General features: G+C 38.9%; 1 protein-coding gene across 3 annotated transcripts in view; it reads right to left on the bottom strand.

Annotated features, from left to right (window-relative positions):
* Positions 1-6,568, bottom strand: part of LNPEP (leucyl and cystinyl aminopeptidase) — an 81,870-nt gene extending 75,302 nt beyond the window's left edge. The window contains exon 1 of one of the 3 annotated variants that reach the window (XM_074813227.1): positions 6,086-6,568. Coding sequence is in view for 1 of the 3 variants with exons in the window: in XM_074813226.1 (XP_074669327.1) it covers positions 6,086-6,104 (19 nt within the window). In the remaining 2 variants the exon portion in view is untranslated. The remainder of the gene's footprint in view (positions 1-6,085) is intronic. The other 2 variants (XM_074813226.1, XM_074813231.1) reach the window with 2 other exon arrangements.
* Between the last annotated feature and the right edge of the window lie 10,100 nt (positions 6,569-16,668).

Raw genomic sequence — 16,668 nt, 5'->3', positions numbered from 1 at the left:
AGACAGACTTAAATAAAAAGAAGTCTTAGGCCCTGAAGAGTAGGTAAGTTAGAATTTTAAAAACAGCTGGTCCTCCATAGAGGTCAATGGCACTGACAGAAGTATTCTTACACAAGAACTCCATTGTTTGCAGAATTGCTTCCTTCAATGTCAAACAGTGATTACAACACAAGAAAAGCTCTCTGCACTCAGTTGTGCTTATTAAAGCACAGTGAAAAGACTCCTCCAAACAGCTTTGGTGGGGAAAAAAAAAAACCTATCCCAAATCCAAAAACCACCTTATCTCCACATGAACAAGCAAAACATCAAAAGTGTCTCACATTTCAGTGGAATCAGGATTCCTCCCTCTCACTCTTCACTAGCTGTAGTAAAGAAGATCACTGCTGCAGCACATTACTATACACTCTGAATAATCCAATAGAAGAACTGGGCACTGAGATCTTGTTTGAACATCTTTTGGGTGACAACACTCATGATGGAATAAAACATCAGCTGTGCCTCATGGAGGCAAAGTGAGCAGAACCCGACACACCATATTACCTTGAAATTCCTGTCTCTTTGATCAACTGGATGAGTTTTGTAGAGCTGTTTCCTCCCCTCCTTCCTCCCCATTTCCTTCAAGAGTCTCCATCTGTTCTCTCCCTTTCTTCCTGGCTAGATGGTACACAATCTTTTTGTGATTCTTATAATTTAAGGTTAATACTTCCACTATTTAAAGCAGTATCAAAAATAGTCAGAACACAACTATTAGAAGGTATATATGTACTCTTGAAAACACAGACAATTAAAACTCAGCTCACAAAAAATGCTGGTATGTTTTAAAGGTTAATTTGATGTTATTTTAAGGTGGCGTTGGACAGAAGTCTAAGCAGTAGCTGCCATGCATACAAATTTCTGATAGACAAAGGAATAATACTGCTTTCACTCATAGAAAAACCTTAAAGTTTTTGCTCTTCTACACAATCTTTGCTTTTGTACTTGGTGAAAAAAAGTATTGCCCAGCAGATCTGGAAACTCAATGAACTTCCTTTACTCTAATCACTGAGCAAAGAAGAAAAACTTGAATTATCTGAATACAGCAGAATTCACTACTGAAATCAGACATATGCATGAAATAAAGGTAAATTCAGCTTCTTCATAGGTAATTATTATACCAATCAAATATGAAAAAACATTCTGATTAGTTAAACAAACAGAACAGGGTTTTATCAGTTTTCAACATCTTCTATGGCAGTCATTATGCGGCTTTATCTAGCACATGTGCACACAGCTTCACAGGTGTCACGGACTGGGCTTTGCATCATCTTCCCAAAAAAGACAAGACAGTCCTGGAATACTTTTACAGGTGGATACTGAGATCAACATAAGGTTTTAACATTTTTGACCCGTGAGATATCATGCAGATACTCAGTGTCTTCATTCATTCTGTAAGTGGAATACCATCTCCTTAGCGGAAAAATACTAGCAAACAATCCACAGTGAACATCTATACTCTGCTCTTCAGACATTGTTTTAACAGGGAAAAAGATTTTCCAATGCACAGTGATTGAAATGTTTTGTTTTGGCAAGACCAAACAGATTAAGTTCTTTCTCTCTTTGTATGTTCACCTATTTCCCTCATTATTCTGATCATCAAAATGCGAGTACCTCTGTTCCAGATCTGATGATTAATACATCAGATCCCAGCTTGTACAATAAAGTGCCAGCAAAAGGAAGAATGTAAGTGTATATACATGAATCGAGCCCAGAGAGGGATGATCACTCTCTCAGCTACACAGACTGCATCCAAATTACTGAATTAATTTCTCAACATCTATTGCTATATAGGGAGTTCACAGAAACGCAGTAAGAAAATACATACCAAACTCATTGAGAAAACACTGTCCTGTTAGCTTAGTTGACACAGGAACACAAGATCCAGATGCTACAGCATGGCTTGGTGGAAAAATACTACCCAGGAACATGCAGTTGAGCAACATAAAACTCACATTTAGAATCAGATGCAATTGGCATTTTTTTTCCTGTCAGTAATATTTGACAAAGTAAAATTCTGGGATATGTAAAACATGGAGGGGGGAAGAGACACTGAGAACAGACCTCTTAGATTTTTTTTTAATCTAAACTCACCAAAACAGATTACTCAAATCTGTTGGTTAGGACTGAATACTACTGTTTAAACAAACAGGAACCCTTCTGCTCCATGACACAACAGTATTGACAGTTAAGGGTATGCCTGTTGCCCCCAATAGACTTAGGCTATGCACACAGAATATGCTCCTGCAACCTCCCACACATTTATATACTGAACAAAACTAACATAAAGAAAGAAAACATTTTGGAATTGACAGGAACTAGCTGAAATAACTAGACTTTGCAAATGGCATTTTTCATTTTATAAATGACATTACCTAACTTGGTTTATTTCTACCTTCTACAAAAAAACCTACTCCTTCCTATGAGAGCCTTTTTATTTTGTTCATCAGTTTAGTTACGTAATTAATTTCAAAGTGTCCATTTGATGTGTAAAAAAAGATAAAAATAATTCAAGAATGTCAGTGAAAGTGAGTTATTTGCATTTCAGTAGATCATCACAAGTTATCCCTTCTGTTGTTTTTACACATCACCTCTCTTAAATGAGAAACACTGTAATAGCTTACTTTTACCTTTTCCTTTCATCTCAAATGGAAAAGTTCCATGTTTAATGTATTAACAGGAAATGGTGACATGATCTTTCAAAAACCCCATAGAATCTAAAATATTTTGTAATATTGTCCAAAAGAGATGTCACAAATTACATGACATATCTCCTTTAGTCAGTATTTCACTTCTTTTGGTTTAAGTGAAACTGTTTAGGTAACAAATGACTAGTCAGAACTAATAAATTCTGCTCATTAATCTGCAATTCCCAATTCAGAGGAATTTGAGGTCATCCAACTTAGGAAAAAAAAAAAAAGTGCAACAACAAGGAAGTCTTCCATGCACTTTTAATAACACTTTGATTATTCATATTTCTGGAAAGGTCTCAAATTAAGAATAGTCATGTAAAATAGAGGAATTTGTCTCAAAAAATTAAATCTTACCAGTAACCATTGCTAAAACATTTATGAATTAACTACATTTATAACATTTCAGTGGAAGTTAGATTAGACATTAGGAAAAGGTTCTTCACTGAGAGGGTGGTCAGTCACTGAAACAGGCTCCCCAGGGAAGCGGTCATGGCATCAAGCTTGTCAAGAGTTCAAGGTTTAGTTTTAGGTAGTCCTGCAAGGAGCAGGGAGTTCGACTTGATGATCTTTACAGGTCCCTTCCAACTCGAGATATTCTATGATTGTATTATTAACTCATATCCTAAAAATAGATCTGCAATTAACTGTTCTTCTGGAGCTATGGACCTCACACTAAACTCCTGGGCAGAAGGGAAGGCATAGCAGTGATCTCTCCAAAGAGGACTGGACCTAAGTTTCTGGTACAGGAGTGAGGGTGAAGTCAAAAAAAGAAATCTTAAATACCTTTATTTAGGTTATCTGAGTATTTCCACTGGAGAAACTATTCAAACACTAAAAAGTTCAGCACACCCACAAGCATTTAAAGGAAAGGATAAGGGTTTCTTTGACTTCTGAAATGAATTATGGCTGTGCTTTTGCTTTTATTTAAAGAAAAGAAAAAAAACCACCAAGTATTGAATTAGAAAAACAGCGATCTTCCGTATCCACTGCAGTGCATTTGTTGCCTTAAAGACTATTTTAATACATATCCACTCTGACACAGCTCTACATCCATAAAGTAAAACAAGAAATTGACTTCTTACCAGTTTGACAAATGAGCATTGGCATCCTGAATCCAACTGAAATGCTTTTGGAAAAAATCTTAAGATTCAGTCTGTTCCCTCTGTTTTACAAGGGTAAAAGCCCCAAAGAACTGAAGGAGCTACAAATATAATATTGTAAGCTTCCTGCATTAGCAATCTTTTCCTCTGAATTTACACGGCACTTTGCACAGGAAATCAACATAGAGACTCACAAAAAGAACTCATTACTACTGTGTAAGACAACACAAAAAACCTTTCAATTGCCAGGAAGCACAGTTTATTTGAAACATTTGATGTCTACAAAAACTTCCAGACCACCAGCCATGGAAATGGAAACTCTATTCAAAAACCCAATAGTAAGCATCCTCTTCACTTCAGATTTTATCAGCTGCTACTGAGAACCAAACATGCCCCAACATCATCAACATGACGAGCAGCATCTCTGCTCTAATATTTGCACATTCTCTTTAGTGTCCCTTAAAGAAGAGCCAGCTTTATGGAGGGAATTTATTGATCAGCTTCAGCTCCAAATTTTCTTCCAAACAGTCTCACCATCATCTCCAGGCTTTTCACTTCAGGGAACAAAATTAGGAAGCTCTACGCATGAACATTGCTTCTCAGTAGTAGCACATAGTACCTTTGAGCTCAGCCCCACACTGCCATTTCTTCCAGTTGTATAAAGAGATTTTTTTTTTTTTAATTTTTGTTGCACAATGCAGTAACAGTATTATGTCAAACAGACTTTTAAAGGGATAGCAACATGATGGCTGTCTCTCAACGGGACTGGACTTAACAAGATTACTTTAAAAAAAAAAATCTTCCCAAAACTGCATTACTATTAAAGGCAAGGTCTTTTTACCATGCATGTAGGAATCAATCCTGTGATTGTAATAAGTTGTAGTTGAAAGATCTTCTACTGTTTGTACAAACTAACTTTAACATGACAGAAAAAACCCTCCATAGAACTGTAATCTTTTTAAAAAAAACAAAGAAGGAAAAGGTCCATCTTGCTACTTAAACCAAAAAAATATGCCCAGAGCTCATAATCTTGAGATTCTAAACAGCAGCATATAAAGGATAGGGAAATTTTAATGTATTTGAGAAAAGGGAGACACAAAGCAATGACAATATATTTCTCAAGTGAAAAAGAAAATTTACTTTTTACTGCATGAGGTTTTTCTGAACTTGGCAGTTTTGTACTATGATTTGGCAGGTCACTGAGGAGTTAAAAATATAATGCAGCAAGCTCTACGCCTGCTTTAGTTAGGCTACCCAGTACTGTCATTTAACAGACCAAATCCCCCCCTGTAATAAAAGCTCTGCATTTTCAACAGGAAGGCTGTTTGTTTACACAGTGTCTTGTCCCAATTCCTTATTTGGCTACGGTCTTGAGTCTAACCAAACATACTTTAGTCTCAGTTTGATCTGAGAGCTTCATTTCCTCCTCTGTCCTGGACGGTTAGAATGTCTAATACAGATGCAGGCAGTAGTAACACGGACTTGACATGGCTTCATTTCAGTCACAAGCACGGGATTCACACACAGTGCTATATCACAATGTCAACAAACGCTCCTGTATGCTTATCTCACAGCTGCAACCACACGGTTATTTCAAGCATTTCTGACAATGCACGGACAGTTCTGAAAGCTTTCTGGCTTCCAGAAACACACTGAAACATTGTTTCAAAACCCCTAGATCCTCCTGTATTTTTATTTCTCCTTTCCCTCGCTGGGAGGAGACACTGTTGAGAGTGGCTCGATCAGGCAAATGGCATAAACAGAGGAACTGGTTCCTCCTTCCCATCAGAGTCATGATGGCTTTGGCACTTCAGACGCATATAAGGCTCCTTCCTCGGAGCGAGAGCACACCTTGGTGTAGAAGTTGCCCCGGCTTCGTATTGTCCGTGATCTGCCACCGTGAGATTACGGCCGGGCAATAAAAAGTACAACAGTACCAAAAAGGAGACGGAGCCTCCTCTCACCTTCCAAGTTAAAGACTTATGGTTTTAATTCACCCAAATAAAACAAGATCTGAGGTAGTTTCCAAGCTGTGGACCATGGGGGCGGCACGGGTAAGAAGCCTCCCCTGGGCAAGTAGCTTCCGCTAGGAGCCCTAGCTGCGTCTGGGCCCTGTGGCGTGGGGGCCGACCCGGGAGCACCTCTGCCAGGAGGCATGGCAGGCCAAGCCTGCCGCGGGGAGGCCGCACGTCCCATCCCGGGCTCCGCCGCCAGCTCGGGGTGTGCTCGTCGGTAGCACGGTCCTGTCGCGGTACTCACCACCGGGAAACGGCTCCATTTTCCTCCGGGAGTCCGCGCTCAGCCCGCGAGAGCGAAGCCCTAGCGAGGGGGGAGAAGACGACGCAGGGGCGCAGCCACGACTCTTCACTCCTCTTCCTGCCGCCGCATGCTCTCAGGACGGGCGCTGCCTCGGGATCTGCCGGGCCACTGCAGCCCCTCACGCCGCTGTCACTGCCCACGAACCCTGCACCACTCCTCCACCGGCCAGGGGCACAGCAGGCTTAGTCGGCGGGTCTCTGCTTAGCAGCTTTTTGAGGGCAGCTAGCCCGCACCAACCACCTTCTGTCCTGCTTCCCTCTCAACCCCGGCGGGGCCACGCTGCACCGCCTACTCCTCACACAGACCCGCCTCCCCGCCGAGGGAGGCCGGAGGAGATGCGCGAGCGGCCGCAGCACCCTGCGCGGCTCTCCGAACCCTGGGGGAAAATAGTGTCGGGATGTCGGTCGCCTACTCTACTCGTCTGGGTTACTTTGGGCGTGTCAGACGAATGCCGGCCGCCGCCCTGTAGCTGCAGAGTCGGAATTGACCCGGCCGTAGTGGGATCCGGGCGCTGCCCCGCAGGCCTCCTTGTGGCTCTGGGGCGCCCCGGTCCGCTGTACAGAAGCTCCGCAGGCGCCTAACGGCCATAGCAATGCAGCCGAGCCGGGCCAGGCCTGCTTTGCCTGCAACTCACAGCCGTGCTACGTTCGTCGCGCTTAACCTTTTTATTTTTAGCCTTACTACTGCCTTACCTGCCGCGGCCTCCTCCCTGACCACTACACTTCTGCTATCACGTGACTAACTTTTTTTTTCTTTAATAAAGGCATTTTTTTAACCACTGATTGTTGGAAAAGAAGAAAATAGACATTGATTAATCCTGAAGAACTCAAAATCCAAAGGCCCTATATTTCCTTTGCCAAAAAAAGGAAGAAATCTTAAGTTTAACCGTTCTTTGAGGGAAGAAGGAACGGAGGGGATGAGGACCTGAGATCCACAAGAGCTCAGGCCCTATTCCCAGTCCTGTACCTGTTCTCACTGTTTCATAAACCTGGAAGTGCACTTTTTCCACACCTTAGTGTGTTTCACACAGTTACACTGACAACTCTGTAGCATAAACTAGGTGGTACTTATGTTTCCCACTAAGTCCCTGGAGTTTAATACTAATCCTGATGTTGGGCACATATAAAACTATATGAGTTTTAATGATCATTTATTCACCAATGTCTTCTTAGACAGTCTTCAACATATGACAACAGCCCATCCTCAAAAGAATTATATTATTAAATCAGTAAAGCATTTATTTTAATAGCACAGTATGTCCTGAGAGCTTTCTTTTCTAAGCACTGACCCTGCCTAGCCTATATTTAATTACATTAAAAAAGCATTAATAACCATGTATCTGACTCTGCAGTGCAGAGATCCTACACAGTGTCATGCAGTGACTGCAGAGGCCTGAGTAACTTTTTTTGAGCTCCTCATCATTTGTTTTCACCACTCTTCATTTTCACCAATCCACAATCTTTAATGAGCATGATACATCTCTGTGAAGCAGAAAAGCTAAAATAAGAGCATGCTCCATTACATGTGCATATATTTCCATACCTGGATTTTCCTATTAAATCAACTTTTAAGAGAATAAAATGGGAACTGTTCATACAGATTAAGTTATGTATAGAGGTCATTACACAGTAGCACCTATTTGCATCTGTCCAATATCTGAAGAATAAGGGTTTCAGTGTAATTTTGAATAACATCATTTAGAATACAGCTGAACAGAATTGAAGCTCGAGCTTTGCTGGAGTTGTTAAAAAGCTAAAATTTCAACAATATGATAAGAAAAATCAGTGTCCAAAGGGTACAGATCCTTTTCACTATAAAATACAGTTTTTAGTTATAGTGTTATGTTTGATTGACAAAAGTGAAGAATGTTAAAATGGTTCCTTTTTCAGGCCTTGAGTCAACTATTACCACAGTGTCTTTTTTTTTTTTTTTTTTTTTAAGATACAGAATAAAACATGTCTTTAATTGCTCAAAGACCTAAATATATCCTTAAAGCATCTGCAATGACTTGTATTTCACCTTTGTCTGGCAGCCTCCTTTCAGCAGTATCTTAACTGAGTCTCTTCCATGGGGTAAACTATGATTGCTAGCGACCCTGCCTCTTTCACATCTTTCAAGACCTGCTTTCCTTAAAGAATGCTTGAGGTATTTAAGCTTTTAAATAGCAGGAAACATGACTCAGACCTTCTTTGTTCTTATTTACTTTTCTGCTGAGAGGAACAGAGATTTGGCCACATGAATTTTACAAATGTCAGGTAGACACTTGGGTGTCTTTCACACAGTGGAAAGTCTTCAATTGTTTTCAGCCAGATTTGCACATAAGAAGCTACACTGCAATAGGATGTAGAGCTTTGTAGTTGAGAAATTGCCAGGACTCCATGGGTTTGAAAACAAGGGCGGTACTCCATCAATCTTGTTAAAACATGTCAGAGGTAGCTCAGAATCAGGTGTGGGACTAGTGAACCATTTGGCCAATGACCTTAAAAGGAGATGAAAAAATGTCCCCAATAAATACCTGTGCCTAAAGCTTGAGCAGAGATAGGGAATGGGGAAGTTCTTTTTATTCCTTGACTGAAGTAGTGAATACTACTGATTAATGTGTTAATTTCCTCCTTAATGTAAGGTTTTGTATTTAAAGGTAAAATTGTTTCATTTCTGTGCACATTACTCTGCATAAATCTGACACCCTCATCCCCTGCCAGCAGGAACTACAGCTGTTGGTAACCACTGTCTGTTCAGACTATTATCCCAAGCAATCCATAGCACTGCGTTAACAAAATAAATATCCTTATCTGTCAATTGATGTATCTATCTATTTCTACAGGTGTATCCATACCTAGGAGAAGCAGCTGCTTCCACAGAAGAGTTATTGCTATGTATTTTATAGTGTCACATAACCTACCTTTCATCAACATTTCCTAGATCTATATTCCTTTTTGAATAGAGAGTATTGTTTACACTGTTACCTTGCCTCTCCCTGTGTCTCTTTCAGAAGCTTCAAGACTACTTGCATTTATCTTAGGGAAAACATCTCAATGGCAATAAAATTTCTACCAGTTAGACGAGAATAGATCTGAGAGGATAGGTACTGTAAGTGCCTCAATAAGAAAAAATTTCCAATATGAACTATATGTCAGAGAATCTTTGCATAGGAACACTTATAACTGTGCATGTAGAGGTACATAAGAGAGGGAGCATTTAGGGGTGCTAATGCAAGAAAAGTTTCTATCAAGAATTTGCAAAGACTTAAGATATGCAGAGACAACCATGTCTCATGTAGCTCCATTGCTCACTAAATTATTTACTTAGTTTAACTGTGTATTTTCTTAGAATCCAGCAATTTTTTTATTCTCTATGGCCTAGAACAAGGATTTGGCAGGATGCCAATTGCAGGCCCATTCTCAATAGCCACATAGAAATAAATGACCAGTGGCACATGAGCATCTAGATGGGTTACAGTGCTACCTTACATATAAAAATATAGGCTCAGATTTATTCTATAGAGGAAGACTCATGACAGGCTTAGAACATTAGAACATTTTATTGTAGTATAGACATTTTGTCTGTAAATGCTCTTCCTGCTTTGCTGTTTTTGTTTAAGTCATAAAAATAAATTAACTACTCTAAAAACTTTCAGATCCTGAAATTAAATTAATCTAATTTTCTCTTTTCCTTGGAATATTTCTAGTATGTTTTTTTCTCACCTCTAGACTGTAAAAGCTCACATCTAATTTTTGTTTGGGTGTATTTGTTTGTTTGTTTGTGGTTTTTTTAAAGCATGTACTAGCTAGAAATTATCATGTATATCCCAGATAGCACAGAAGTAACTTGCCAGCTTTTGTGGTCAGAATGCTACAGGGCATGATTCCAAAGTTGCTTTTTCCTTAGGTGACATATTAGAATACAATTAAGCATGATGATTTAGGCAGGTCTAACAGCTTGCCACTTGACAAAATGGCAACGTCCTTTTCCCCGCTCAGCTCTTTCTCTCTGCCTACACTTGCCTCATCCTCTCACTACTTACCTTGCACCAACTCTGATACTTGTTAAATTCCTCTGCAGGCAGATTCAACTCTTCAACTGCCTAATCTGGCAGAAAAGTAATTCAGCAATGCAGTGAATAATTTAATTCTGGGTTACAGAGTTTTATCAGAATCTGCAAAGGATCTGGATAACATCTGTAAAAGGAGGGATCATGCACATGCAGCTAAGCAACCTCAGCTCAGAGTGAGAGCCAAAGAAGAGATGGAAGATTCTCTTCGCTTTCCAGGGGTGAGCTGTCTACAGCAATCTCTCCTTTAGAGCTCAGTTCTTCAGCTTTCTACTGATACTGAAAAAGCCGGTTGAAATACATTCTCTAAGACTTAGTTTAAAGTTTTAGAAAGGAGGCATTCTTTATTGCAGCGCTGGGTGCACGGGGGATTGCTCCACCTATCGTGCACACACAAGCTTCTTAGGTTACATTTTAAATGCATGTATCTTATACATATTCATAGCGTTACACAATACAAACATACATAACTAAGGTGGGGTTTAGTTCAAAAGGCTTGTGTCAGCAGTTCTGGAATATTTATGTCATCTTTGCGCCTCCGTATTGCCTCCTGGTGGTCATCTTCGGGGGGTCTTCTGGAGGAAGGCTGGCAGTCTTCCTCACTGTCAACTTTTCACCTTTCCCCGATTACAACATTGCCAGACCATAAAACCAGTTGCTTCTGGTTGTCCTGCTTGTTAGCCCCCTTATCTAAGAAATGTTGCACATCCTTTGGCCTCAGTCATTTAGGTAATAAATTGTCCTTTATCTTTTGTTGCCATGGTTTTTGTTCCTCCCGTCCTTGGGCCTCAGTCTCCATTTTCATAGCTCAGTAATTCTTTAGTTAAACATACAGTCTCCTGTCTTTTAGCCTTGTTAGTCATTTTATTCTATGTTATGATTATTGTCCATTTTCCAAAATACCCCTATATCACTACATGTATGGATTTGGCTCTCTCTTTCCAGCGATTCCATTCTCAGCTCATCTCAGCTCAGAAAGCAGTCAGTTCCTCTTATCTACCACTAATTGAAGCTTGATAGCACTGAAAAGAACTGTTCTTGAATATTGGGGAAAATGGCAGTAAACTGATGCACTAAGGCAGAAGTTTTATAAAGCAGGATATCTGGTCAGAATAAATCCACACGGAGCATTTTAAAAACACTCAATGCTGGCAGGACTTTTTTCATATTGAAGTCAACATTAAATGACATGAACAGCAGTAAAGCCACAGCAACGGTCATGAATTTTGAGAACGTCAACTACTGTGCTTAATGTATAAGTTATAAAAAGGATGCCTAAGTATCCTATTTTTTATAGCCATAATAACATTATGGATTTTAAGAAGCTATCCATGCTCACAGCTCATCTCTGTGTACCCCATTAGGCAACTGATTAGTATTATTTTCTCCTTTTGCAAACTGGAAAACTGCAAAAGAACTATGAATTGAAATTATCAGCCACTAATCAGAAGCAGTGCAAAGCTGGCACCAGGGCTCTTAATGTCATGTATTCATTCATTTTTATGCTAGTATCACAAAGTTAAGTGATGTGAATCATGGAAGCATTGAATTAAGAAATAGGAGTCTGCTGAATCATCCAAAATAAGTGGGCTTCTGGTAGGCATGTTCACAGAGCACAGGCTACCATGGGGTACTATACTGGTTGATGTGTTCTTGATCTTTCATACAACAGGATCAAGCACAATGCATAGTAGAATGGTCAGGGTGCTGCTACAGAACACATGCATATTATTGCACATACTTCTCTGAAATGTTTAGTGGTGACATCCCTAGTTTGATTTCAGTTGCACAAGGCTCTCATGAGTGCAAAACCCCTTGCAATCATCTGAAGAGGATTATAAAAAAAATTGTAAGAGAACAGTGGGAATAATACTTCCATAGCAAAACAAGGTTCTTTAGTGATGTTTTGTCACGGTCTTAAATTATGTAGAAGGCTGTAGAGCTTTTACTTGCTATGAAAATATAGCCTTCAATCAGTTAAGATATGTAACAGGATAGAGGTCATGGCATATGATAAACAACATGCACATGTCTGTGACATCTTTTAAACTTGCAGCTTCTCAGGGCAACAAGAAAGCATAAAGTCTTGCCAATGTTTTGAGCTCCGATTTAAGTATATATTCAGCAGCTAGAGTTCCTTCCACTTGCCTGTGGAATTTTCTGGTGTTTTATTTATTTCACTGAGTGTCCATTCATCACATGTTGGCAGTGTTCCTTTAAAAACAAATTTTTGAGAAAGACAGGTAACAAAAAACCTGACAATATTATATGTTGAAGAGACATATCATTGTTTCTAATCAAACACTATAGTTATTGTGCTATGTTTTTAAACAAAAAGTGAAAACAATTTCAGAGATTAATATAACCCCTCTTATTTTCCCTATTTGGGAATGCTTTTAGCCCCTTTTTATTTCTGTTATCCAATCTGAGCAACAAATTTGACTTAATGGGGCTTGTGGTCTGCTGCTTGAGGCTAGATATGCTTGTATTGTGAGAAACTAGTTATGGATTTGTTACTGGTACTAAAATTACAGTCTCTATCCTGTCTATTGGAAAGTCTCTGTCCATACATTTGTTTCACAGCCACATTCAAGAAACACTGATTTCATGTGATTCTTGTTATTAGAGTAGCGGTATAATTACAAAATTTCTGCAGAGAAAGTAAATGCAGTCTGAGTCACAAAACAGTGCCATAAATAGTCATGAATAAGATACATGTTCACACATACAAGTGAACTTTGAAGCTGGTGGCAATTGGAAAAGATAGTTCTGGGTGATATACAAAAACATGGATTTAAAAATCAGCATGCCACTTGGCCAGAATAACTTTTAACCAGTGGATGAAATAGATGTGAACATGGTTTACCAGTCAGACAGCAAAAGTTAGTGTGGAGGGCTACCACTGTTAGACAGTAAAAGTTGGTGTGGATTAGAAATTCGTCATCCCCACACCTCTGGCTCCAAAGGCAGGGAATAATTACCAGTTATTAAAGCACTAATAATGCACAAAATGCACAATAAGCACCAAAAAAATGAAATTTAATCTGGAACAGCTTTCAAGAATTGACAAGCCCTTGCACTAAAAAAAAAGTAATTTTGTGGTTCAGCTTTCCTGAAGGGATTTATCTGAAGATCTCATGCTCATATAAAATGGCTGGTGTTCCCTTTTTTTTTTTTTCTTGGCACCTTTCACTCTAGTAGTTCCTTCAAGACTGAGTCATACAGTGAAACAAGATATTGTCACAGGACTCAAAAAGAAAGTATATATATAAAGTATATAACTTATTTGAAAATCAGTAACATAACATAAAATGTCAGTCCCAAGGGCTCAGAGTTAACTGGTTCTGTATATTTTATTCCTTTACACAGTGTTTTAAATGCACGAGTTTTTGAAAATTTTTTAGATAGCCTCCAATTTTCAAGACTCTCTGTATACTATATATTGTGTTAATGGGCCACACTGCTGATATGAATGAGTAGACTGACATAGCTCTACTGGACTTTAGTAGTTTTACAATGAGTTACAAAGTCTGAGGATTTAACTCTGTAATTTCTAGACTGAAAACTAGTTTTCCTATAGACTGATATGGAGAAATTAAAAAATTGCTATCTTCCCTGGTAATGAAACCATGGAAATTATACACACATACCTGTACACTAATTGCCAGAATATGTTCAGTTATCACACTGGTGATTTCTATCAAAGTGTAGAATCATCACCATTATGATGCAATAAAATCTTTCCAGCACATATGACAGTTGCCAGCTAGGTAGAGGACAAACTGAGCTCTGCATTTCACAGTAATTTTAATTGTCATGGTTTGGTGATCTAGGATACCCCACTGCAACAGTACGTTTCCAACTCAGCTTCCAGAAAGAAAAAAAAAAATGGAAAAAATTATCATTCTCCAGAATACCAACTGCAAGTATGCATATGCAATTACTAGCCTGCTGTTGCAACATCCTAGCTAGCTTCCCATAATACCCACAACATGGCTGGCACTTATCAGTCCCCATAATAATTAAAATGCCATTCTTTCCATCCTACTCTCTCCACCCACATTATCCTCATTAGTGTAAGAAACCTAGGCAAAGAACCTAAGGGATAGTTCAGAAACCTTGGACCAAGCTCCTGAGAACTGAGAATGGAAAACAGCTCACCTGAAGCATACAGCTTTGAACTTTCTACACTAATCTCTAGTCTTCTTCAGTGACACATCAGCAACAACAATGACCAAATAGCATGATGCCAGGAATGTTATAGTTATGTCAACAGTCTTAGGAAGTGCGTATCTATTGAAAATAAAATCTAAGGTTGTAAATAACATCTAAGAGTCTTGTTGTTCTGTTTCTGAGGAATTCACATGACTTTGGTTACGTGTGCAGCAGCCTGTTTGTACTCATGAGAACTTTAGCACTCACCAGTGCTACCTTGGCTCACATTGAAAATGACACTGTCTTGAAGAAAAAGAACAGAGTATAGGGTAAAAGAAGGCTGATAAGACTATACTGTAGCTGAAACTTTCAAAGTACTTTTCATGTCTGGAGGGAATCTTAGAAAACACTTAATGGATACTACTAGATGCACACAGTATTGGAACGGGGCAATGCTTGGTAATGTGTCTGGCTTGAATGTGGAGTATGTATTTTGAACATCAGTGTGCTGTGAGGTGACATAATACTAAGAATATGTAATATTATCACCACATAACAATGTCAGGGGTAGTCAGCTGGCATTCAACAGCTGCCTCAGATCATTTAGTACTGATAACAGCAGTATGTTTCAAGCATAGGTAATGCTTTAAGACTGCCAAATGAGAAGACAAACTACAAATAAAACCAGTCACATTAATATGAGAAGGCTACTATAAGAAAAAAATCTCCATAGGCAGCAGACAAGGTGTCACTTCGGTATTTTAACAAAAAATTGTGTGAGATGAGCATGTGTCCAAAGGATACTGGTATCTAATAACAGCATTGCCTCACACAGGCTTTCTATGGCAAAGGCTTCTGGGCACGCCCACACAGCATTTACATGCAGAGAAATCTGAGCTGATCAAAACCAAGTCAGGCTGGGGCTGGGAAGCAGTGGGAGCATACTGCCTCCTCAAGACAATCAGCTCTATAGCACTAATGTGACACCTGAGCTGCATTAAGTGCTTGGGCTAAATTACTCAGAAGACACTGCAGTCTTCTTGCATCCAGATTCCCCTTCAAAAGAGGATTGTTTCTTAGAAATTCAAGTGAAAAAGAAATCAGGTAGAAAGATGAAAAGTACTTAGACACATAGGAAAGTCTAAACTATCTATGTATGTTTTGATGGTTTTACAAAATGTAGATTAGTTTGAGATTTGAATGCACTTTATTTATCTTTGCTTCAATTGCTGTTCCTATAAGCATCAGAAAATACCATCTCATAAAAAATAGTTGCCAAACTAATGAAAAGAACTTTTCTGTTCATTCAGTTATGGTAAGATGCTAGCAAAGAAAAGATTAAGAAAACATTAACACCTGTGTTTACACCAGCAAGATGAGATGATATCACATCAGGTTTATTTTAAATCTCCCTTCAAATGTCAACCAATGAATCACAGGCCAGAAACATAATATTCTCAGAACAAACTTAACCTGTCATGTACCTGATAATATTAAAATTCTGTTACTTGCCTAACTACCTTTGAGATCTAGTTATTGTTTAGTATATTTTGTCATCTTATGGACAATGCATTTAAGCTACAGAACACATATAAACTTCAGTTATGAGGAAATTGGAGGCACCTTGACATAGGTCTTGCGTGCATTTATGCTTGGAAATGCTGATAGTGATAAGTAATAAAAACTTACAGGAAAACACATGCAATTACTAGAAACAGTTGAGAGTTTTTACAGTAAACTATACATTTCTGGAAAAATATTACTTGCCAAACTGCATTTTTCTCCCAGAAATGTACTGTTGCCAATAAAAGGTTAGTTGGAAAAGATTTTTCACTTCAGGCATGGAATTCCTAGTTGAATCTAAAGGGAGCTTAATCTAACCAATTACTTGACAGTTACAGTAGTCATCTAAAATGCAGGTGTCTTAGGATATGCTTGCATTTGATATTTAACTCAGCCTTGAAGAAGGCAATCCTCACCTATCTTTACTAAGACCTAATGATTTCTTGTGCTGTCCACATCAGGCTGTCTACTCTGTCCTTCTTTCCAGTCTTATCACTACAGACAGAAAATGGAGAGCAGGATGACTGGAGACTGAGAATTGTATAACTTGCATTGACTATGTCCTCTGGCTTGGTGTGTGCCTGTAAAATCCACTGAAAAGAGATCTAAACAATTGTCTGATCTGCCAAGATCTTACTTAGCAACAGTAAAGGTCAACTATATGATTGTCCTCAAATGTTAGTGTGAACTTGAAGATAGCAAAGACTTGATTTTAGGCCTTTGTGTTTTAATTGACACACTAATCCTCACAGTC

This window comes from Strix aluco, chromosome Z (genome assembly GCF_031877795.1).
Source record: "Strix aluco isolate bStrAlu1 chromosome Z, bStrAlu1.hap1, whole genome shotgun sequence".
Taxonomy (NCBI): domain Eukaryota; kingdom Metazoa; phylum Chordata; class Aves; order Strigiformes; family Strigidae; genus Strix; species Strix aluco.
This window is presented reverse-complemented; position numbering and strand designations above follow the sequence as displayed.